The 25,333-nt window shown below is 43.0% G+C and overlaps 2 protein-coding genes across 4 annotated transcripts in view; one reads left to right on the forward strand and one right to left on the reverse strand.

Moving 5' to 3' along the window:
• Positions 1 to 64: 64 nt before the first annotated feature.
• On the forward strand, positions 65 to 19,645 carry UBE2N (ubiquitin conjugating enzyme E2 N). Its single transcript, XM_075057875.1, has 4 exons — positions 65 to 196; positions 17,767 to 18,013; positions 18,199 to 18,339; positions 18,962 to 19,645. Exons 1-4 carry the CDS (start codon positions 167 to 169, stop codon positions 19,000 to 19,002), a joined length of 459 nt encoding a protein of 152 aa, XP_074913976.1. The 5' UTR covers positions 65 to 166; the 3' UTR covers positions 19,003 to 19,645.
• Positions 19,646 to 23,453: 3,808 nt separating this feature from the next.
• NUDT4 (nudix hydrolase 4) overlaps positions 23,454 to 25,333 on the reverse strand; it is a 32,277-nt gene continuing 30,397 nt past the window's right edge. For 2 of the 3 annotated variants that reach the window (XM_075057775.1, XM_075057776.1), the window contains exon 5: positions 23,743 to 25,322. In XM_075057775.1, the coding sequence (XP_074913876.1) occupies positions 25,312 to 25,322 (11 nt within the window). In that variant the 3' untranslated portion in view covers positions 23,743 to 25,311. Of the gene's footprint in view, positions 25,323 to 25,333 lie in introns of all 3 variants that reach the window. The other variant, XR_012654442.1, reaches the window with a different exon arrangement.

The following is a 25,333-nucleotide window of genomic DNA, read 5'->3' on the forward strand; positions in this document are numbered from 1 at the left end:
CGTCGCCGAGCGGCCTGTCCCGACATACGGAGGCGCGGCCTACATTGCCCGGCGTTCCGCGCCCTCAGGGCGGCGCCACCGGAAGCGCGGGGCGGACTCCTTCCGGCTGCGCGCGAGCCCCGGAGCGGAGGCAGAGCCCGCGAGCCTGCAACCCCGACGAGACAAGATGGCCGGGCTGCCCCGCAGGATCATCAAGGTATCCGCGCCTGCTTCTCCGCTGGCCGCTACCCGCCGAGGGAAAAGCGGAGCGGGGAGAGGTTGGCGGGGGGGGGGGGGAGAAGAGCGGCCGGGCCGGGCCGGTTCTCTCTTTGCGGGCCGGGGTCGGGGCGCTGCTTCCGGTGGCCGGCGGTAGGGCCGCGCGGGGGCAGGGCCGCTCGCAGGCCTCCTCCTCAGCCCGGCGAGGTGGGGGACACGCACACGCGGACCCGGCCGCCGTGGGAGCTGAGTGGGACCTTGGTGTCCCGGGAGAGGCTGGGGAACGGGGGTGGCGGGCGGGAGCGGGCCCGCCCGGGCGGCGGCGGTGGTGCCTCACGGCCTCGGCCGTCGGCCTCCGTGGGGTGTCTGTTCGCCCCTCCTGGGGCCCGCAGCTTGGAAGGCAGCGGAGCAACCCTCTCTCCGTACCCCCCCGCCGCTTTCTGCCCGCAGACGGGCAGCGCTGGCCCCGGTTCCCCCCCCCCCTCCGGCTCCCGGCGCAGCCCTCGCCGTGTTCGGGCCCGGGGGAGCGCGGCGGTGGTCGGGTTTTTTCGTCCCCCGGTTGCGGGGAGGGACAGAAGGCAGCGAGGAGTTGAATCTGGGTTCGAGCGGGGCGAGCGGTACGCGGTACCTGGCCCCCGAGCTGTCGGCCCTGAGGGTGGCGGTTCGGCGTCTTGCTTTGGCTTTCGTCTGCCGGGCTTCGTGAGGGCTGTCAACTTCGGGGTGCTTTCGCCTGACCCCCCCCCCCTCCATGGGCAACTTCAGGTTTAAAGCTTGAATGATTTGGAGTCTCTCAGCAGAGATACAGGTGGCTGCGTTGCGCGCTATCCAAGGGTAGCTGGGTCCTGGGGCTGGCGTGGATGTTTGTGCTGGGCTGCTGTCTCCCACTGGATTTGCAAGTGGTGTGAATTGAAGGCCTCAAGCTGGTGATCACTCCTTTTACAAAAGTTGCTAAGTGATTCCAGTAAGGTTCGTTAGCCCTCACAGGAAATAACAGCACCCTTGTTATTCGTGACATTCTATAACGCTGTAAAGCCCTCTTGGTTGAGCACGGGATGTTGGCAACCATTGTAAAACACCCGAGTGTAGGATATGTTAAATAGTGGATGCAAAAATAAAACTAGGTTTTCTCTAAAAAGTCAAGTTATCTAATAGGTGACAGAGGAGATGAGGTAACAAACAATAAGGCAGGAGTAGCATTTATCTTGTGTGAAACAGACTAAGCTGTGATTACCATTCACAATTGTAAGCAGTAAAAATAACGAAGACAAATCCTACAGAATGAGTTTGATGCTTGTCCAGCTGCCTGAGTGCGCAGCATGCAAAGCTGAGTATATTTCAGGTGTGAGAGGGAGCACTGATTCATAATACAGTGGAACTGGTATTCATCACAGAGTTGAGGTAAGGCCTCAGTTATGAGGCTGGTGTCCGTGTTAAATTTTTTTAATAGCTCGTGACAGTTCCCCTGAATACAACCAAGGAGCGCACCCATTTGTAAGCTGGGGCATAAATTTCCTTCTTGGCACTTTTGTTTTTTTCATGTTTTTCTAGAAAAAACCTGGAGCAATTCCCACGACTCACTTCAAAGATGTGTGATGGCATGGGAATGTTTCTTCTCCTCCTGGAAAGGGGAGGTGGAGGGCAGTAGAAGAGAGACCTAGAAACTTCAGATTTCCTCCGGAAGATCCCCCTTAAGAGTTTTGGGGATTATTATCTGTTACAGGGTGGTGTGTACGGTGGGTTGTGTATTTCCATGTATACTTTATAAGTCCCCTGCAGCCGGTCTAGAGCTTTTCAATCTTGGATCAGTTGTGTTAGATGACCAATTCTTTAGCTCCTGTGCTGTGCGTGCGTTAGGTTGCCAGATGTGCATATGGTCCAGGACTTGAGTCTGACTAGTTACTACAATCTCAAAAACATGCAAAGTCATATTTTGCAATACCGCAGCTGCAGAGGTGCAGACCTAGAAATATGCCTGCTTGAATCTTCAGGAGTCTCAAATGAGAATTGTTTTGACCTTTTCTATCCTGCCAATCTTGATGTTGGAGTTAAATTTCCTGTTGCTGGTTGCCTTAGAGGGAGGAGAGGGAATGAACTCTGCTGCTAGTGAGAATTTGAAAGATCAGGAAAGGAAATGGAAGCGGGGGAGAGAGAGAGGAAAGAAAAGAGCTGTAGAAAGGTGAAATAACTCCAATAACAAGATGATCTGATTTTCTTTACTCACAGTAATAAATTTGACGATAAATAACTGGCTTAGGTTACTATTAGGAAAAGACTTCCCTTTGATCCACATGTACCCTTTGTGTTGTCATCCGAGGGAGACTGTCGATGGCTGATGGGGGATAGGAGTGCATATTTGGACTGTAATGAAGTACAGAATCTAGCTAACTGCTCGAAATGCAGTTGGCGTTCCTCGTCTTGACCGACTGCTGGCAGATGGCCTGGCTCTCAGGTTGACTAGCGGCCCTGTACTCCTCAGCCTGCTTTTTCGCTATGTGCAGGCTGTCATCTAGCCCAGTAGGAGAGCAGTAGCTTTCCTTGTCTCAGCAGAGAGCTCTATATTGCCAATACTTTCCCCAAATTCAATTAAAAGGTGACAGTATAGATGTTGCAAAGCAGTTGTTATGGAAGATACAGAATTACTCCTGGTTTGCTGTCCTGAGATTACTTAGAAAGACAGACTTTAAAGAAAGGAGGTGGGGGATGATCTGTAAGCTCAAGAGATGACTTGCTTTAGAGCTATGACTTAGTGTTAGCACATCACAAATGATGAGTAGAAAATGGTGATATAGTTTTGAATCTTTAAAGGTATAATCAGAATTGGAAAACCTTCTATCTTGTGAATAGAGAAGAGGAATTTTTATTTTCTTCAATAGTCCAAAACCAAGGGTCCTCTGAGAATCACCTTGACAAGAAAAATCTATTAATGTAAGATAAAATAAAAATGCGGTACGGCACATTTACAAAGATTTGTGTTTTTGATGCTGTAAACCTTTTTCCTACTGCACAGTATTAAAAAGCAAGCCTTTGCAGTATACACAATAAATAAGCCCAGAGATTTTTACTTTCAAGTCCTTATTACACCAATTCTCTCCAGTGTTGCAAAGTCACGTAGCTCCAGTCGAGTAAGGAGTTGAATTGCATCTGATTTTTTTTTTTTGGCTGACATTCAAACCACCTCATTGCCGTGTCAAGTGCTGTTGGTATATCTGAATGGGATGGGCAACACTGCCTCGTGTCATCTTTTCAGATGTTTTTTCTGCTGTTTTCACTGCTGCAGTGATCACATCATTCATAATTTGATGTCCAGGTCTATGTGTTAACTATGTAGCCAGTTGTTAGTAGCGCTTCTGTTACTGCAGCTGCTCGTATAATGAAGTAAACCATCTGAAGCAGTATCTGAGATTCCTTCAATTTTTTTTTTTATTAACGAATTTATCAGTGTTAAATTACTGAGGCTTTGATTTCCTCCCCTGTGTGGTAGCATGGTGTTGTCTGAGATATTCCTTCCTTGCTGTTTACTGCGAGAAGCTATTTCCACGTTGCTGCTAGTGAACTCCTGCTTGCAGTATTTTTCAAGAATCTGGGTAACGTTTGGACTGCTGAGTTGTAAAATGCTGCCTCAAATTGTAAAATTTCTGGGAGGTTTTATGGAGATTCTAATGGTGTATGTGGTGATAGGCACCTACAGTGTTCTGTGTTAGAGGTCAGTATAATCGGCTTTATATGTGTTTTAAAATATAAATCAGGTAGTTAGTCTGCAACTTCTGAAACTTTCTAGAAGTTCTTAAACAGCATTACTGGCAGCTAACTTGAAGTTTCTCACTTTGTCTTGGAAGCTATAGGCTTCTGCGGCGTGGACATCATGTCTCCATGTGAAAATTTTAGTCGCCATTACTTTTTGATTTCTCTGACGTTTCCAGCCATATTTTGATTTCCTGGATAAAAAATTTAAATAGGAAAGACTGGAGGCAAAGTTAATACTTTTTCACGGTATTTTGCATTTGTTTGGATGGTGGTTAGGCATAGAAAACATTACTTCTGGACAGTGCTGTTCCTTGGCGTTTGTCAGAGAAGCTGTATATTTGGTCTTTGTGATGTCTTTCTGCCCTTTGTATGCTGTTTGAATCTTGTGGATAACTTCAGATTTGACAGAAGGGTGAAAATTTTGGGAAGTTTCAGAGGTTTTTTTTGTGCTGTTCTTCTTAAAACCACCTTCCCTCAGCCTCCCCAACAAATGTAGGAAGGTAATACATATGCTACTTTGCGTCCCTCATTGAGTCTTCTTGCCCGGTGACTAGTATAGCATAGCCTGGCTGTGGTAGTGGGAGGGCTGTAGGGGCAGGTATTGGAAGCCTGGAGTTTGGCAGGACAGATCCTTTGTGGAGGTGTGGGAGGGAGGCTGAGGTGGCTCAGGCCCAGAGGGTAAGAAAACTTTCAAGTTAAACCAAGGTACCAGTTTTAAAAGGAAAACATAGGAGTCTTAATAAAAGATCTTAAGGAGGACACTGTTAACTTTCCACAGCCTTTTCCTTAAAGAAGCTTTCAATAGACACTAAAGAATAAAAACTGAGGAAAAAAACAGCAAATAATCCAACTAGAGGCAAAAATCTTGTTTGGACCACCTTCTTGTATAATACTTGAGCAACTTTAGGGTACAAATCTACAGTACACCAAGCTTTCTAAGTACTGATGCTAATCGATTTTTTTATTGCTTTGCATGCAGTTGTTTTATACTGTACATGTCTGTACATGTTTGCATGGCTTTCAGTGTATCATTAAAATTTGTTTTGTGTAATAGTACAAAACAAAAACACACTTTCATAGTTACATGTGACTGGTAGGTTAATAGTGAGAAGTAAATGGCAAATTTTGGCATAGATGTTGTGGTGGGTTGACCCTGGCTGGATGCCAGGTGCCCGCCAAAGCTGCTCTATCACTCCCCTCCTCAGCTGGACAGGGGAGAGAAAATATAATGAAAGGCTTGTGGGTCAAGAGAATGACAGGGAGAGATCACTCGCCAATTACCATCATGGGCAAAACAGCCTCGACTTGGGGAAATTAGTTTAATTTATGACCAATCAAATCAGAGTAGGATAATGAGAAATAAAGCCAAACCTTAAAACACCTTCCCACCACCCCTCCCTCCTTTCCGGCTCAACTCCACTCCTGATCTCTCTACCTCCTCCCCCTTAGCGGTGCAGGGGGACGGGGAATGGGGGTTACGATCACTTCATCACATGTTGTCTCTGCCGTTCCTTCCTCCTCAGGGGGAGGACTCCTCACTCTTCCCCTGCTCCAGTGTGGGGTCCTTCCCACAGGAGACAGTCCTCCACGAACTGCTCCAGAGTGGGTCCCTTCCCCGGGCTGCAGTTCTTCATGAACTGCTTTAGCGTGGGTCCCTTCCACGGGCTGCAGTCCTTCAGGCCCAGCCTGCTCCAGCGTGGGTCCCCCCACAGGGTCACAAGTCCTGCCAGCAAACCTGCTCCAGTGTGGGCTCCTCTCTCCACGGGGCCACAGGTCCTGCCAGGAGTCTGCTCCAGCGCGGGCTTCCCATGGGGTCACAGCCTCCTCTGGGCATCCACCTGCTCCGGCGTGGGGTCTTCCCCGGGCTGCAGGTGGAGATCTGCTCCCCTGTGGACCTCCCTGGGCTGCAGGGGGACAGCCTGCCTCACCGTGGTCTTCCCCACGGGCTGCAGGGGAATCTCTGCTCTAATACCTGGAGCGTCTCCTCCCCCTCCTTCTGCACTGACCTTGGTGTCTGCAGGGTTGTTTCTCTTGCAAAGTCTCGCTCCTCTCTTTGGCTGCTGCTGCCATCCAGTTGTTTTTTGTTTGGTTTTTTTCCTTCCCCTTCTTAAATATGTTCTGCCAGAGGCACTACCATCGTTGCTGATGGGCTCAGCCTTGGCTGGCGGCGGGTTCGTCTTGGAGCCGGCTGGCATTGGCTCTGTCGGATGTGGGGGAAGCTTCTAGCAGCTGCTTACAGAAACCACCCCTGTAGCTCCCCTGCTACCAAAACCTTGCCATGCAAACCCAATACAGATGGCATTTGGACAGAAGTTCTCTATGATTTATTGTTTGCTTTAACCACACTTTGATAGTTGACTCTGCACTATATATTAATGCAAGACTCTAATGCAAATGTGTTCCATCAGTATAACTGCAGGAATGGTTTACACTCTTAGATTAGTGAATTTAGTTATGCCTCACTTTACTATAGCTGGAGATGCACCATGAAAAGCTTGATCTGTGTTAGTGCATAGATAATCCTCCAGGAATTTGCATAGGATCTCAGCTTCACAGTTCCAAAATCCTGTAATCTGCTGTGGAAAATTTGAGAACAAGGTCATTCTCAGGGGAGAGTGATGCTGACCTTAAAAATACCCCTCTTCATGTTACTGTTGTTTGGCAACAAGGTCTTTCAAGAGTGGGTAGATTCTGGTGGTTTTTTTGGTTGGGTTTTTTTTGTTTGGGTTTTTTTTTTTTTTTATTTCTGGGAAGGCGCTCTTACCTGGAGTGCATTTGTCTTCATCTCACTGTAAGTGACTTTGCAGTGGTTAAAATTGTGTGGTGATGGGAACTGGAGAACCAGAAGTGCACGAGGGAAGATGGTGAGCGATCCAGAGTTCGCGGTACTTGCTTAGCAGAGCTGTAGTTTCAAGTTGCTGGACAATTGTCTGTAGATTGAGTACTAGTTAATGGTTTCTAAATCTACTGTACCATTGTTCTGTTCATTCTTTTTTCACAGCTGATGCCTTTGACATGTTGACGCTCAGAACATTTTCTTGCTGTTTTTTTGCAGGGGTAGGTACAGTCAGGGCTGGTGGTGAGGTCTGGGAACCCGCAGGGTGGTGGAAGCATTAGTGTACAGAGATGTTAGGCCAGTACCCAGTCCAGGAAGCAGAGGCATGTGGGATGCTGACACTTGGGGATTATATGGCAAGGAAGAGAAGAATTCGTGCAGAGGCCAGCTACTGGAAACCACAAGCGCAGCCTTCTATTTATGATATTTGACCTTTGCTTTACAGTTTAGCGGGCTTTATTGCTAATTCTTTTTTTTCCTAAAAGGCAGATGTTACATTCAGGACTTTCTCTGATGTAGTTGTTTTACAGTGATACAATTTTAATCTAAACATTCTGAAATCTCTCTGACAATATGACATCTACTTAGGTAACCAATTTATTTTCAGTAATGCTGGTTATAGCCAGTTCTTTACATAATTGTAGCTAATGAATTGATAGACCCTGGAAGAATTTGTGCCAAAACGTGATGTACTGTTATAAAATTTTTGAATTGAGTCTTTGTGGTTTTCTGAGGCAGCTTTATCCCTATGTGTAGAAGACAGTTTTGACTGATATGTTCCACTTTCTCCTGTTGCCTCCCCCTCAAAAATCAAAGCAAAAACATGCATGTGGTTTACTTTCTTCTGTGCAACTTACCAGTTCTTGGTGAAGGAGATCAGTGTGATCTTCCCCCTTATCCCACTCTGACAGAACAGGAAAGAATTATCATTTGGCAAGTAATTATAACTTGTCTGTGTGCCAATATGCTGCTTTAAGTTTTGCCCTATGCAGCTGAAACCTTTAGTTTCTATTTCATGTCCCCAGATTAATCCAAACTATTAGATGTAGTTGGAAGGTAATGGTGCTGGTAGCTGGCAAGGGTTTCCTGCAATCAGAATAAAAATAAGAAACAAATGTATGCTGTATGTAGTCTGAATTCAAATGCTAAAGTTGGTGGTGTACTTCTGTGTTTTTGGCAGAGAGCCAGTACAAGGTGGAAAAGTTACCACCTAGTTAAGTTACATTAACTAGAAGTTCTCAAGGTGATTAGCCTGTGGTTCATGTTGAACACCCTTACTGTACAAACAGATTTAGCCTGGGCTGGAACAAAATGCAGTGAACTTGGACTGAGGGAGGGATGTGGCTCAGAGCTCTGCAGTAAAGGTTATTTCTTAAGCCAGATCAGTTCTGTGATCTCAGTTGTTGTTTGACTTTGCAAACACTTGGGCTGATGAAAGGGGTGCATGGAATGGTGACTGTACAAATTGGCGCTGCTGCTGAGAAGTTAGGGCTTCCCATTTGGGCAAACCCTTGCATTTTGTGAGGAAAGGAAAAGGTGGAGGTAGTTACAGATGTGAGCAAAGTTAATCAAGAAGGACTGAGAACCAGGCTGAAATGGTGGGGAGAAAAGCACTTTGACTCACTTGTAAAGTCAACAGCTGAAGCGAGTGAAGAATGAGATAAAGGACTTGCACTAATTTTTAGTCATTGAGAGTGGAACTTAGGTGTAACTTTTTTTTTTTTAAAAAACTCTTTGCTTTTTGCTATCGGTAGTGACTTTTCATCTGCTTTAGAAATCTTCCTGGAGGACTTGGCGGCAAATGTCTGATCTCTCCTAGGAAGCAAATATTGAAGAGACTGATGAGCAATCACTCAAACTGAAAGATATCTCTTTTTCCTCATCACATCTTCTCCCACATAAATTGGTATATGTGGTACCCTCCAAGTGATAAGTGTTATCATTTCAACTATAGCAGAAAATGGAGCTAGTGGCTTTCATTTTAAGTCTGTCATCTCTTTTGAAAAACTCTTAATTTGCAGTATCATCTGTGAAGTCTGAAACTGTCTACCACATCCTCTCTAAAAGTGCTTCTGGATACAACAGTATAAACACATTTCAGATTAAAAGTTACCTTTGGATTTATGCTATAGCAGGTTGACCTTGGCCAGCTGCCAGGTGCCCACCCAGCCACTCTCTCAACCAGGCAGGGGGAGAAAATAAGATGGAAAAAGCTCACGGGTTGAGACAAAGGCAGGGAGATTGCTTACCAATTGCTATCATGGGCAAAATAGACTCGACTTGGGGAAGATTAATTAATTTATTGCCAAGTAAAATAGAGTTGGATGGTGAGAAACAAAGGCAAAATGAAAACAGCACCTTTGCCCCCCTTTTCCCACGCTCAGCTGCAGTCCTTCACTCCTGACTCCTCTACCTCCCCTGTCCCTGATGGTTCAGGGGAATGGGAGTTTGTGCTCAGCGTGTAACAGCTCCTCTCTGCTGTTGCCTCCTCCTCATGCTTTTCCTGTGCTCCAGCATGGTCCTCTCCATGGGCTGCAGCGTGGATGTCTGCCCCACTCTGGTCCTCCATGGGCTGTAGGGAATCTCTGCTCTGGTGCCTGAAGCATCTTGCCTCCTCACCCTTCTTCTCTGACCTTGGTGTTCATGCCAGGTTTGCTTACTCTTCCCCCCCCCCCCCCCCCCCTCACTATTCTGTGTGATGCTTTCTGTCCTTTCTTAAATACATTTTCCCAGATGTGCCACCAGCTTGGCTGATGGGCTCAGCTGTGCCCTGCAGCAGGTCAGTTGGAGCTGGCTGTCTCTGGCATAGTGCAGCCCCTGGCCCCTTCCCACAGAGGCCACCCCTGGAGCCCCCCTGCTACCTACACCCTGTATGTATGCCTAGATGGTTATGCAGTTAAATTAGACCATACCAAACACAAGTTTTATGCCCCAAAGAAGTGAGGCAAGATGATGTGTGTTTCTTTCAATCTGGATGCCTCTTTCGTTTTACCATTAACTTTCTTCTAGGCCATCTTGGGACTATTCATGCAGCATGGCATCCTATTGTTCCTTTTATAAATGGCCAAGGCTACCAAAGAAGTTTTGTTTTTTAGGCAGCTGTTAGGAGACCCTTGCTTGTAGCACCTATGGAAGAAACTTACCAAGAGATTGTTCAGATTTCCTTCATTTGTACTGGTGGAAGATGCTTTCACTGACAGCCAATGCCAACTGTTCATCAGTTTCTGTTGGAAGTTACTGTCCTCTGTTAGATGGCAGCGGAGCTTGTATGCTGTCAGTTAGTGGTTTTTTGGGTTAAAGATCTAGTTAAGAGAGCCCAGCTCACTTTTCCTGAGTTGAATTGGGAATGCTGACAGGGTTTACTTTCTCAGTAGATTTGCAGGATGGTGATTTCTGGAAAGGGGGCAGCAATAAGCATTGGGAGTTGAGCTGTGAGCTGTAATTCCTGTTGCAGATTAAGTCTTATTAAGTAAGACGAAGATACTAATCCATCATCTGTCTTCCCTGATCTGTTCAGAATAAAGCCACCTAGGGTTAGTTGAACCTACAGGTAAAGGTGGACGTTACCTACATTTTTTCACTGTCTGAAGTAGATCAGAGAGGGCTTGTACCTTGCCTTGGCCTGACAAAGTTGTAGGGGTGTAACCGCCATCTTAGTAGGTGATGCTGAAGGTAAATTACTTGACTTCTGCATAGAGAATTGAGCTAGTAAATGTGCTGCCGAAAATACAAGGAAGGAATCATTCCCCTGAGACTTTGCATAAAGATGTGGTATGGCGCCATTTTAAATATTTAAGAGCTCTAAGACCTGCAATATTTTCTCTTTGCATAAGAGGCCTTATTGTTTTCTGGTTTGAAGTTCCAGAATAATTTTATCACAGCTGTGTTGACCTCTGAAAGTCTTAATGATGTTATCTCTCTCTTTTCAAGGTACTAGCATAAAGCTGCTAGCCATAAAGATGCTTTTCTGTAGTCTCAACACTATAAAAGGTTGCTAGATAACTGTTTCTAACAAGTAAGAAGATATACAGAGTCTTTGGTGTTTAAGACTTTTATAGATGGATGAAGACTTTAATTTAGCAGTTTACCATCTGTTACTGAAATTGGCTCCGTTGGTAGTTAAGCTTCTTCCTTTGGAATGAGGAGCTAGTCTCTGTATTTCCATTTTAGGTTGGTTACAGAATAGTAATCTGTTACGCTAGTATCTCACTGTGATTAATGCTGCAGTCTCAACTCTTTAAACCAGCCCTTTCACCAAAAGGAGCAGTCTGTTCTCCCACCCTTCTGACAGCACGTGTTTGCACCCTTCTTTTTGTTGGCACAGCTGTTTGTGTAGACATGTGGTGAACTGCATCAGGGACTCTTCTCTCTTGCATGATTTTTTTTTTTCCTTTTTTCTTCCAGATTGGCTACATGCTATGTTTCACCATGAGGTTGAGAGACAGCTATATGGGCAAAAGTGAAGGTGCATAATAGGCTGAAATGGAAAGGCAGCACAGCTTTTTTTTCTTCCTTTCTGTAGTGGCCGTTCATTTATCAGCTTAAAATGTTCAGGCTTTGTAAGGTGTTGGGATTTCTTTAAGCTCCCTTTTTTCTAATGGATTTTAGGAATTTCACCAGGTGACTTCACAGCTGATATTAAAGGACTGTGTAGAGCATAAGACCATGTTAGATTTTGTTAGAAAGTGTATTCCTTCAATTATAACATCTCACTACTACTAAAGACTACTGTATTTAACTTGTGGATTAATATGTAGAATTTTTTACTTATTGAAGGTAACTGTATAGCAGTAATATTCAATATGAAATAAGAAAACTGGGGTATCAGGAAACTGAGCATGCAGACAGCTGAATTGCTAAGCAAACCAAATTTGGCTGAAGACATGGAGCTTGGATCTCTTCTTTGCGCTAGTTTGTGCTGACTTTGCAAGCAAGCTTCTTTCTTAAATTCTAGTGGCCTTCATACAGTAGCCTTAAAGTTCCTGTATTTTGTAGGTGCTAGATATTGATTTGTTCTTTTTTAGCCACATCTCTTGGCAGGCAGTGTGAAATTTGTGGCAATTAACTATTGCCATAGTACAGGGAATGGAATTGCAATTGTTTTTCCAAGCAAAGAATATAGTACTCCCTTCTAAAAAGCAATGAAGACGCTTTAAAAATTGTCTAATCCCATGCAGTAATTTGTTCCTTCTGTACTGGAGTGGTCTTGTGTCAGACAGGTGAAGCTTTAGAGATTTCAGTTCAGCTGCAGTGGCTCTGCTATGTAAGAAATAATGTTTGGGTTTTTTTTTTTTTTACAAATGCTTGCATACATGAGTTTTCTGATTGTAGTTATTTGCCAGTATGCCACTGTTTGATCCTGCCTTAGTCTGTTGATAGCAAGTAAGACTTCTGAAGTACGTTTTTGTTTTTCAAAAATGTAGCACACAGAAATCTTTTTTTGGTTGCTTTGACTGAGGCCTTGGCAGCTTGAGGCTTTTATAAACACTTCTGCAAGACTGGAAGTGATTAAATGGATTCCTTCTTTGTATGCTTGTTCATTTCTCCATGTGCTCTAACAATCGATTTTTGTGCATGTCTGTATGGAAGCATCTTCTGGGTTGTTCAGTTCCCTTCCTTAAAGAAGGGCTCTGTCTTGTTCTGGCTGTATGAACCAGAAGAATCCCGGTGGTTATGTCTGCTTTTCAGTAACTTTTTTTTTTTCCTACTTCCACTGAAAGCAGGATAACCAAGCAAAAGCTCAAAGAATGAAACATACCCCCTGCAAATCAATCTTGGATGTTTGCATGGCTTCTCTCAGTCTTGGCAACCCAAAAAACCTTCATCCCACCTCCTGCTCTGTTGGTCTCTTCTAAAGATCACAGCACTCTCTTCCTGAGGCTTCTTGTCCTCACAGGTTACTGTAAAAACAGGTTGAGGGTTTCTCCCCCCTCGGCTACAATTAGTTTTCAATTTAATGTCTTCATAGAAGAATAGCTATGCAGAATGTCAGCTACACCATCTGTCCCATCCATATCATCTGTCACTGTACTTCAGGCCACCTGTGTTAATAAGAACAGCTCTGCTTTTGCTTGTCAAAACACCTTCAACAGTTCTGTGTTTTTTAACCACTTAATTAAAGATAAGAAAGATAAAATTGTGGGGGGCATAACTGGTTGTGAATGATAGTTTTGTGTTTTTTGTTTTCTTTTAAAGTACTGACTGGCATGTATCTTCATTTTGGGTTTATTTTTATTTCTTTAGTCAATGGAAATTATGACATTAGCTTGGAATTGGAAAAAGTGGAGTAAAAGCAGGAGCGAGAAGACATCTCAATCTAAAAACATTGCAGAGTATGACAAATAGAAATAACTGCCTACGGCAGCATGGGATGCTTCATTAAGAGCTTTAGAGCTCAAAATATGTCCTGAAATACCGTCTGTAAAACTTACTTCAGTATGCTAGAGGAGAGCTAATAAGAAATACTATGAAGTGCTGTTCTGGAACACTTACTTGATGGAAAGTTGTATTCCCATGAAGACAAAATTAACTGCTTTATTGTAAAAACATTTATTGTGAGTGACGGAACTGCAAAACCTGGTTTTCTGTGAATTTGTCCTTTTTTCCCTTTAGCATGTTAATATTTGGGTGTCCCAGCTCTTTTTATCCTTATTGGCAGGTTTTTTTGTCAGGCAAGAATAGTACATACTTGGTTGGAATAAACTGGCCAAACAGCATGTAATACCAGAGTTCCTCATGTCTTTTTCTTCAGTAGCACTGAGCTTGGTTTCCGTCTTAGCCACTGCCAGCTTACAAAATGTACAGAAAAGGTGAAATTGGACAAAGGATTCGAAGGGAGTTTTGGGGAGAAATGGGGAAGTAGCAGATTGCACAAAACTCACTTTCTCAGCTAAAAAACTATTAGAAAGATTTTGCCTACAAAGGTACTGGAAAGTGGAGTATTGCATACGCTTGATCTTCCTGATTAGTTCAAAAAGGTGCGAAGTTAAAAGCGTAATTAGAATCGATTTATATACTTTAACATCTTTAAGATGCTGTTTTTCATTGGGCAACCATTCTCCAGGGGAAGTAATACAAAACTACAAAATAAGATCAACATGTAGTTAAACATTTCCGTGTTTGTAGATTGAGTCCACATCTCATGACTCTCTTGTGGGTGACTTACAGGTTTGGGGATGGGGTGGTTTGTTTTTTTTTTGGGGGGGGGGGGGGGGCGTAATGTACACTAAAAAAACCCCAAACCCCCCAAAAGCTTTAACCAGTTCAGTTTCCTGATCTGGTGCCTAGTGTTGCCCTGTATACTGACAACTGTTTCTTTCAAATATGACTTATTTCTCCAAGTCTTACAGCAAATGAAAATGATTTTTGTATCAGCATGTCTTTAACTGGCCATCTTACTGTAAAATGTGGAAGTCAAGTCCCTGATATCATCTTAGAACTGGACCTACTTGTATGTATGTTTAAGCATTTTATATGCTTAGACCTTAAAACTTAACTTTTTAATTAATTTCTCTGTTTCTGTTCCTTTTCCATAGTTTCCTTCAAAATATATTGAAGATATAAATTCCTTCATAATCGAAGGGCAAAAGCCTTATTTCCTGTCAGAATTTAGCAGGTGGTGTTGATGTATTTACATATAAACATTTCACATTCTTTTAATAAATGGCATCTTTCTTGTGTTTTTCATAGTCTAACAAGCTTGTCTGTATTATACTGTTTTAAAAAGATGCCTTTTCTGAACTGAAGATGCTTCTCAGCTTTTGCATAAAACAGTATTAGCCTGGTGCTTGCTATCAGCATGATGGCTGCATCAGAGCCTGGTGGGTATGAAAGATGAGTGTCAACCAATTCCCTCACAGATTTCTTGCAAGTATTCCTCCTCATCTGTGTTTGAAAAGAGCTTCAATTATGCCAACAGCGGTGGAGCTCCATGCGCAGTGCAGGAAGTGAGGCGTGCTTGCTTGAAGCATTTTTCATCTAATATTAATGTTCCACAGGGGGCCCGAATGGGTTCTGAGTAGCCTCAGCACTGGTGTAGCTGTATGCAGCATAAATGTTTTTCTTTGCGCGCCCCTTTTCTGTGGTGTTTCATAGCAAGATAGCTGCATCCACATAATGTAGAAGCATCAAGGGCTATCTGAACATGACGACGTGCGAGCAGTGGTAAAGCCCCTTCAGTATAATGCGGTACCTCAATTAAAAGAATCGTTTTTCTCATACATGGGCTCTCTCATTGTTTATTGACAAATGGTTTTTAGTGGCAGAATGTGCTGCTCGCAGTCAGGCATTGCTCCCTCAGTTATGCTGGCAGGTAGAAGTGCTGATGCTGCTGCCAGAGAACTGCTGATTCTGGGTTATTTTAAGCCAGGATTGGCTGCCCAGTATGGTTACCGTCAGCATACTGGCATAACTAGGGAGGCAGTCTGGGGACCAGAGTGACTGAGTGGGGGCTAGGGGCTGCTGAGATCAGCCGAGCTCTTAAAATGTGTTATCCTTAATATTTTAAAAAAAAAAAAGTCTTACATTTGAGCATGCCCATAAGAACCAAACCCATGATTTGCCTACTAGCGTGTATCTGGCAAAGTCCAAGTGGTAGCAGCTGTGAAGAAGTTTAAAAATTGGGTCTTTTCGTTAAGTTCTTTTTTTAGTTTCAAGTTTGCTCACTGTATTAGTTTGTATTTGGCATAAGACACTGTTTCCTCTGCCAAAACTGTCAAACTCTAGTAAGTATATGGTCCTTCATAGGCGGAAATCCAAACTGTCCCATTTACCTGCGGCAGCACTCGTACTGAAAATTTGCTGGAAGAAATTGAGAATGTTTTATGCTTTTACAGGGATAATCTATAGTTTCTTACTCACTGACTTTCATACCACTGAACTAAAGCTTTAAGCATTTGTTGTAACTGCTTTTCTGCAGAATTACTGTACAAGTAAATAACCAGCAGAATACAAATTCTGAGTGCATTACAAATTTATGTGTATCATTTAAAATATGCTTGCAGAAGTGAGTGTAGACAGCTTTAAGAAGCTTGGATGGCCTGCCAGTAAAGGGTGTAAGTGGCATGGGCAGCTAATGCCCATGTAGGTAAACAGGCAATACGTAGTCACAACAAGGAATTAGACCAAATAAATTTATTTTTATGTTTGTGTATGCACATAGTAATAACTTCAATATTATGATTTGTAGGACCTTGGCAATTTTGAGATGAATAACTGGATTTTGGCATTAATTACTGTGACTTCACTTCTTTGTATTATATATTTGATTATTTTTTGCTAAAGTGAGGTGGTATTTTATTGCATCAAGACAGCCATATCACTTAAATGCTGTGTAAATTTATTGCTACAAAATGCCAGTATTGTAACAGTCCAGTTATGTTTGAAGAATGTATTTAAGCCAAGTAGAGGTAATCTGTCTATTTTGGGCTTGTATTAGTGCTATTGTAGACACACAGAATAAATATGCTATAAAACTGGAATAATAAATTCATATTACACCTACAAGTTACTATAGTTTTCATCAGTAGAAACAGGGTAATTTTTCTTTGTGAAAGCCAACACAGAAGCGTGGTGAAAAAATTAACTCTACATAGTAAAAACGTGCTGGAGGAAAAGCAGGAAATGGGGCTACAATTACCTGAGGAAATGAGGCTTCTTTCTGCAGGACTTCTTGTCCCTTGCTTAACGTCCTTTTGCCGTTTTGGCCTTGGATTCTTATTTAAAAGAAGGAGCAGAATGGTGCCTATAAGAAGGCTGGCAGCAGAGGAGAGGGAAAAAGATGTACGGGACTTGGTCGGTCGCTCCGCTCAGTGCCTTAGCGGGACGGATGGTCAGCTCTTAGCTATGATCACAGCGTGGTGCCTGAGGGGCGACTGGTGCTGTAGGCAGAAGAACTGAGCAACAAAGAATACAGATCTCTGTAGGAAATCAGGCTTCCCTAATTTTACTGCTTATAGAACAACTTGCCTGTGTCCTACCGTCTGTTAGGGCGACTTTAAACGTGGTGATACGCACATGGAACGGGAAATGCTTTTGGTATTGTCATTGTGGTATTCCTTGAAGTGCTCTTAAGTATATTGAAAAAAATAAAAGCTTGGCAGTAGTTTAATCAAAAGTTAAGAAATTTGAGGACAGCTTAATTGTTATCTATTACTGTTGTGGCTTAATCCCAGCTGGTAACTCAGCACCACGCAGCTGCTCGCTCACTCCCCTCCCCCAGTGGGGTGGGGGAGAGAATCGGGGGGAAAATAGTAAAACTCATGGGTTGAGATAAGAACAGTTTAATAGAACAGAAAGGAAGAAACTAATAATGACAGCAACAACAGTAATAAAATTACAATAATAATGAAAGGATTGGAATATACAAAACAAGTGATGCACGATGCAATTGCTCACCACTCGCTGACTGATGCCCAGTCAGTTCCCGAGCAGTGATCCCCCCAGCCCCACTCCCCCCAGTTTATATACTGGGCATGACATCCCATGGTATGGAATACCCTGTTGGCCAGTTGGGGTCAGCTGCCCTGGCTGTGTCCCCTCCCAACTCCTTGTGCCCCTCCAGCCTTCTTGCTGGCTGGGCATGAGAAGCTGAAAAATCCTTGTCTCGGTATAAACACTACTGAGCAACAACTGAAAACGTCAGTGTGTTATCAACATTCTTGTCATCCTAAATCCAAAACATAACACTATACCAGCTACTGGAAAGAAAATTAACTCTATCCCAGCTGAAACCAGGACAATTACCTTGCGCTATAGAAGCACACATTATTACAGCAGTTGAGGGATCCGAAAAGAGATGCGTACCAGTTTACCACATCCTCATCTGCTTTCTGCAGATGTTCTGTGACTTTAAGGTATTTGTCTAACATTGTTTCTGTCGACACAGGCATATAGCTCATAATGAATACTTGTTTTTAAAATAGTTTGTACAGGTAATGTTTATTTTAAATGGACTGTATTTGTTACATTGTTGCCTCTTCTTCTTCCTCTAGGAAACCCAGCGCTTGCTGGCAGAGCCAGTCCCTGGGATAAAAGCAGAGCCAGATGAAAGCAACGCACGTTATTTTCACGTGGTCATTGCAGGTCCACAGGATTCCCCCTTTGAGGGTGGGACATTTAAACTTGAACTATTCCTTCCAGAAGAATATCCAATGGCAGCTCCTAAAGTACGTTTCATGACCAAAATTTATCATCCTAATGTAGACAAGCTGGGAAGAATATGTTTAGATATTTTGAAAGGTAAGCGCTACCTTGTTTACTTTCTTTTGATCTGATTAAGTACAGAAACTTGTAAATTGACCCTAAAAAGAGATTTCATTTGTCTAAAAATACCTTGCCTATTCTTTAATCTGGGAGAGGGAAACTTGCTATTTCTGTAGATAATGGTGAATATGGTATTTCATCTGATATAAATGTCTCTTCAGATAAATGGTCCCCAGCTTTGCAGATTCGTACAGTCCTGCTATCAATCCAGGCTTTGTTAAGCGCTCCCAATCCAGATGATCCACTAGCAAATGATGTAGCTGAGCAATGGAAGACCAATGAAGCCCAAGCCATAGAAACAGGTGATGTATCTTACACCTTTTTTCTCCCTAGTTTTAGGAAGCAGCTGGTTACTAATTGGTTGGGGGATGTAAATCCTGACCTCTTGTTTTATGTCTGCAACTTGCAGAAACAATTATTGCATACAGTCATAGTCCAAGTACCCTGAATGTGCCTGCAGTTGGTCTATTTTCAAGTCTGTGAGGCTTGCTAGAAGAAAAGCTCTCTCGATCTCTTTTATCTTGAGTTTTCATGGTCTTAAATTGCAAGCGTGTCTAATTTGGAGTTGTGGTAAAATAAAAGTACACACCACTGCTTTTCCTCTAAAGCTTAAGGAACAGATTATCTGGTTTCGGAAGGTACATCTCTTCCATACCTGCTTCTGTTGCAGGCTGTAATGGATTGAAAGAATTACTACATTATGCCTCTTTTGCTTTTGGATTGACTGCAGTCAGGCTACTTCTGTTATATAGAAAAGTTGTCAGCTGCTGGAGTTCAAAATTGGACTTAAAATCTGAGAACTGATATATTTTGTGTACTTGCAGCAGTGGTATAAAAGTGATCTTTAAAAATAAGTATTTAAAATGACTTTAATAAGGCCCGAAAAATACATCTTTTCTTAAATGTGTTTCTTTTTCTTTACAGCCAGAGCATGGACTAGGCTATATGCCATGAATAATATTTAAATGCGCTTTGAACATCAAGTGTGCATCACTTCTCCTGTTCTGCCAAGACCTCTTCCTTTTTTGTTTGCATTTAATGGACACAGTCTTAGAAACATTACAGAATAAAAGCCCAGACATCTTCAGTCCTTTGGTGATTAAATGCACATTAGCAAATCTGTGTCTTGTCCTAATTCACTATTGTACCGCATGAGCAGAGGCTAGAAGTATCATCTGGATTGTTGTGAAATTTTTTGAAAGCAGCAGCACATCTCTGCTTTTAATCATTTTTCCCATCATGGTTTAAGTATAAGCACTGTGAATGAAGGTAGGCAGGGTTAGCTGCGGGGCTTTTTGTTTTCATTTTGTGGGCTCCTCCTCCCTTTTTATGGTGATGCTAATTGCATTGGTAAAAGCAGCTAACCAGTTATACTTTAGAATATACCCTCTAGCCCAGTCTAACTTAGACGCTGTAGATGGACAAGCTTCATTGTTTGAACAAAAAATGGGAACATTAAACATCCATCACCTTCACTAATAATATTGTGATTCTGCTGTCAAGTGTAGAAAAATCCCTCCAAGAAAAAGCTTGTGACCATTTTGTATGGCTTGTCTGGAAAATCTCCTGTAAATCTTATGTTTTAGTAAAATATTTTTTGTTATTCTACTTTGCCTTTGTACAGTTTATTTTGCTGTGTTTTCATTTCTCTAATGTGACAATCGTATTTAAAAAAGTTGAAACCAGAATTGACAATTTGTCTTCACCAGTCTGACAGATTAAACAGTAAAGAGGTGGAATTCACAAGATTCTTTTGCTTCTGTTTGCTGACTTTTTTTTTATTAGCTTCTGTTATGTGGGTGACCTTACCTGGCCAATTTAATACGAAATTGCATTTGGAGTGACTTTTAGAAACAAGCCTCTGATGTAACCGTTGTAACCATAATTTTAGCAACGCATTGATATGCATTTTTGTGGAAATAACCATAACGAAGTAGGAGGTTGAGAGCAAATGGCAGCACTAATTATGAGTAATCTGCATAACTTCTTTGCTGATTGTCATCAGATGTTAGGCTACACAGTTTTCTAACTTCTGTGATTCCTGCCCTCTATTAACATGAAATACCAGTGTGTAGAACCACTGTTACAGCCAGCTTGTGTATTGACTGATGTTTGCTTAACCACTTCCAGCTAGCGCCTCGTAACACTGGTTTTCTCTACAAGCCTTATTAAGCTACTTGCTTGAGCAACTGGTCTGCTTAAATAGCAACAAAGCTTCTTTATTGGAGGGAAGGAAAGTGCTTAAACACTTCCTTCTCATCCTTGTTTTTTGTGTATGCATCTTGTCTGGGAGTCCAGCATCTTTTCTGGGAACCCATCTTTTTGCTTCCCTTGATTTCTTGTATCCCTATTCTCTTTCTTTCCCAAGCCCTCTCCCTCAAAAAAAAAAAAAGGGGGTGGGGGGGCAAAAAACCCCAAAAGCTTAAAAGCTCTTGGGAAGGCCAACCTGAAGTGTATAAATACAGCTTGTAGTGGTTGCAGTAGGGAGTGTTTTGTCATGCAATTCAGGGGTATGGTTATGTAGTCTATTGGTATTCTCCCTCTCACCTCTTCTGACTCGTGTCATCTGAAATTTCTATAGAATGTGGTGTTATTTATTGTGCTCTTATGTAAGATGAAGAATATCTATTAAAACTACGTTTTCCAACAGACAGTGCTTTCAGTGGTTAGTAACCGGTATTCTCCCTCAGTACTCTTTGTACCATGGTTGAAGCTTTGTTCAGAATTCAGCTTTTTCACCAGACTGAGCTATTAAAAAAAACTGTTTTAAAAGTAGTTTTTCTGTGTTGAATGTAAGCCAAAGTTGCGTTCAGGGCTTGTGACAAATTGTTTGTTCGTCAGAGTGGGTAAGCACCGTTAACCCTGCCTCCTTGTTACGAACGAGCATGTGTTTGGGTTTAGCTGGCATACATCCCGTATGTGCCATTAACGTGGGCAACTTCTGCGGCAGGCAGCTGAGAGTACGTGAGCTGTGTGGTAGACCCTGGATTCGCTTCACCTACCTCTTAAAGCTTTACCTTACACTACACAGACAGCTTTCCTCAGCTGTCTCTAGCCCGAGGACGAGCGGTACCCCCAGAGGACAGTCCGACCCACCTAAGCATCCCCTTTGAAAGTGGCTTTCCCTTCCTTCGGGAGAGAAACGGGACCCGAACTGGCACTTACACAATTTAACTTCCAACTCGGTGGGATGAGTCAGACCCAAGGTCATTTAGCAGATGGCTAGGTATTTGTACGTTCGGGGCTTAAAACTCGGCTAGAGTTGGCAGCTAATCAGAGGATGTAATTAAAACTGAGTAAGTTCTTGATGGAATATTGTTAATATATTAATAGAAAAAATCCTCTGCCTCCACTTGCTAGTGACTGAATAAAGTGGATTACAGAACCGTTTGAGTACACAGTAGCCAGTATGTGTCTGGGTTCTTTTTTTGAACTATCTCAACAAATTTGAGATTTTATTAAAGAAGTCCATGCTGTCCGAGTTTGAATGTATGAGTCCATAGTGATGGTATATCTGAAATGAATGGTGTAAAAGGATAGGTAAAATACTGTATCTGAAAACTCTTTATTCAAATGGTAGTTGTAATGAAGGAATTTTTAAGTGGGCTTCCTAAAAACTAAAGTTTGTTTGTTGTGGGGTTTATTCATGCATATTTTAATCCTTTTAAAGTTGATGATATATATTAAATAATACGTATTTAACTTTTTTAAACCTGAATTAAAGCCCTGTATAAAGCCAGGTTGGGAATTTCGTTCTATCTCATGAAACTTTTAGGCTAAATTCTTTGAAGCTGGTTAGATAGGACTTTTTCCTCAGTTAAGCAGGTGTATATTCACAGCCACTATCTGAAAGTCAAAGTTACTTCTTTTTTTGTTATGTCTACCATGACAGCTGGTTAGCAAATGCAGCTACCTTTAAGGGAGCATTAGTTTAATCTCCAGTTTTAGTGGATGTTCATCAGATAAATTTACAGTAACTTTAAAATGGGTTTCCTCTAGCATTACTGGTGCTACGTGTCAAACATCCTGAAATCCTGAGCAAGAGTGGTGACATTGCATTTCGTGTGTTAGTGTCTGGGTAGTAACTGTGTCACTGTTGAGCCTGGGTTATCACGTGGGATCTAAAACCACACGTGCAAAATACTTTTGCAGTAGTTTCTTTTAGATCAAGAGGAGGATTTGGAAGGCTTTTATTTTTGCATAACCGTTCAGTGGTGGTCTCTTAACGTGTAGCTGTGTTCTGTCATGTGAAGTGTATTATCACTGGGAACTGATGGAACAGGTTTTTTGTATCTTAGCTGTCTTTAGTCTAAACCAAGTGAAATGTTGCTTCTATAGCTTTCAAGAAAGTGTATTTCCAACACGTTGAGATTATTGTGAAACATCTTAATGGACTAGTAACATCAAAAATTGTGACATCTCGATTTATGTACATTCCTTCGTGGGCTATTTTGGGTTTTTTTGAGGGTTACTCTTAAAGTAAAATGTCTGGTAGGTTTTGTCAATAACATGTCTTGACTGTAATGTAATATGACACTGAAATAAAAGGAAGAGTGGTTATTCGTTACATAGACACTGAGCTTCATTTAACTGTAGTGGGCTGCCATCAGTGTGCAATACAGGTTCCGAACAGTTCTTAACATCTCTTAAAATAAGGAAGATAAACATTGATAACTTCTTTCATAATGCTTTCCAATTGCTCTGGCTTTTTTCTTACTTGTATGGGGAGAAAAGAGCAACACCTCTGTCCTAAAGCCATCGGAGGGGGCTGCTGTGGTACACAAGCTCAGAGGATGGGTTTGCTCTGGGTTTTTTTTGCCTCCCTGTGTTTAAATCTGCCTGTTTCAGTACAAGACTTGCCTGCTTCAGTGCAGTTTGGACAATTTCTAGTGCAATCAATTTCATAGATCTATTAAGCTTTGCTAAACCATATTACATTCTGAGCATGGCATGAAGTTAATAATTACATGTCTGCTATGATGGATTTCGTACTGTGTATTGCAACCTTTCCTGTCAAAGTGTGTAGGAAGATTTTAAAGCAAATATCTAATTGTTATGTTGCACTGAAGTACATTAGAAGGGTGGCATCAAGCAGCTAACTGCTTTCTCTGTGGTGGTTGCTTTTGTAAACTCCCCTCAACGCTTACAGTAAGGGGTTAGGTGTGAGCAAGTCGAGTATTTGCTCTTTGTCTGCAGGGCAGAAAACTAAGGATAAAAACTGCTCTGATTTGAAGGGTGGTGGTGGAAGCTGTCAGCTGAACACTACCCACTGGATGACCTGTCTTAGGAAAGGGAATTAATCCCAAGATGACTCACGGGGGTAGCTCAGGATGTTGCTAGGGAGTTGTCACCATTCGTCATCGCTGAGACACTGAATACTCGAGAATCCTCCCCAAGGACGCGAGCGCTAGGAGGTACGTACAGCAACTGCGGTTTCTGTCTATTGCCCTGCACGAGCCTTCCCGGATAAAGAGATTCGTGCAAGTGTGGCATGTAACAGAAAGAGTTTTATTTTTTAAAAAGGAGAATATAAATTCTGTCACATGGGAAGCTCAGCTGTGACTGGAGTACTTGTTGCAAAATTGTGTTTCAGATACTCTGGCGTAGGTGGGGCTCTTCAGAGCTGCTGCAAAGGAGTATTTTTGGTTCAGGCCTCATCTGCACCTCCCTGCCCGACTGGCACCCGAGTTCAGATGTCCATGATTTCTGTAGAGAGGCTTGCAAGGTCAGTCATAAATCAAAGATTTCGTGTGTGATGATCAGTTTTTGCTTGCTGTAGCGGGTGTGCTCAGCTCAGCCCGAATACCTGCTGTGCCTTCAGAAGTACTGCTGCTGGGGTCTTCCCATCAGCTACTCGTTATTACAGGTAGCACTGAAGGCTTAGGATGGGCACTGTGAAATCTATGGAGGGGTGTCTGCGGTCTTATGCCCCGTGCACAGTTATTAAAGGCGGGCTAATCTCAGAAGACTAAGACACAGTAAAGTGATTCTAACGGTATCGTTCCTTTCTTCAGCTGCTGCGGATGTCTGCCTGCCTTATTCAAGGACAGGTTGTGTTAGTGGCGTACCCAGAAGGCAGGAAAGAAGGAAGTGTTTAGGAGAATTAAGCCGTTGAATGGCAGCAAAAAGTCCCTTAGGACAAGGACCTTGTTACGGAGTCTGGATGTAACAGGCACCAAGCCACAGGTAAGCCAAGACCAGGGTCAGGGCGCGAGGTGATGGTCTTTGGCCAGCAGCGTGCATTGCCGTACGTGCTGCTCCATACTGTCCACCCATCGGAACTGGTGGCAACAAATAATGAGGAAAGCTGTTGGGAACCAGGGCTACCACCGGGAGCTGCTCAAAGTTCAGTGTGGGGCATCAGGCAGATGGCAGCTGATCCTGCAGCAGGCTCATGCAGTGATCTGGAGCCTTCCCAAACTTAGCTCTTCAAACAGCATCTCCTGCTTACTTAGGGACGGAAGATTGCCCGAGAGCACTGCAATACTGCTCCTTGTGTGGAGCGTTGTCTTCCTAATGTGGACACAGTGCTGGCTTCAGCACTCGGGCTGAGCACGCAGTGCCGAGCTTAATGCCACAGCAGTACTGAGGCCAGAACAGTGGTGCAAGTATGAGGGTAAATTTAAAAAAAAAACCAAACCATTCAACTTAAAGCTTGAAGATCCTTACTATCTAAGAGTCTTGGAAAAGTCAATCATTTTGCCTTTCCCTCTGTGTGTTGTGCTTTGATCCACACTCTACCCCTACTTGCATGCTTCAACTTTGCATGATGCATGGGAGATGTTCTGACAGGAGCCAGACACAACTCCAGTAAAACTCTTAAATCTGGAGAGGAGAAGGATGGGTGGTACTTGTCTACTTGTCAGAAGTCATACAGAGAGGGGGAACAGAATAACTCCTCGCTGTCAAAACAATGTGGAAGGAAGCAGGTTCAGAAAACAGGAGGAGGTGGGTCTGCAGCAGCAGGCTGAGCTCTGGCAGTGCTCTCCAAGCTGGGGTGGGTATTCGAGATGTGTTCTAATGGGGACCGTGGTGTCAAGTTCAAGGAAAACAAATCCATTCCTTCTAACAGCACAAAGAAACTATGTCTGGCTGGGGAGGATCCTGAGCTAGAAATAGTGGTAGGCAGGGGGGCACCTGAGGCAAACACTTACTGTCCCGCTGTTCCCAATTCCTACAGGCACTGCTGAAAATGAGGCACCGGGCTAGATGGAACTTTGGTCTGACCTGATGCAGCTGCTCTCTCTGTTACTGTGCAGATCTTAAATACATGTCTATGCTGCAACTGGAAGACAC

The sequence above is a fragment of the Buteo buteo genome, chromosome 26 (assembly GCF_964188355.1).
Source record: "Buteo buteo chromosome 26, bButBut1.hap1.1, whole genome shotgun sequence".
NCBI lineage: Eukaryota > Metazoa > Chordata > Aves > Accipitriformes > Accipitridae > Buteo > Buteo buteo.

Bases quoted from the DNA above. Each gene is read 5' to 3' on its own strand.
- UBE2N (XM_075057875.1), top strand. From the start codon at position 167: ATGGCCGGGCTGCCCCGCAGGATCATCAAG. The intron at 18,014-18,198 runs GTAAGCGCTACC...ATGTCTCTTCAG, and splicing joins ATGTTTAGATATTTTGAAAG to ATAAATGGTCCCCAGCTTTG. The intron at 18,340-18,961 runs GTGATGTATCTT...TTTTCTTTACAG, and splicing joins AGCCCAAGCCATAGAAACAG to CCAGAGCATGGACTAGGCTA.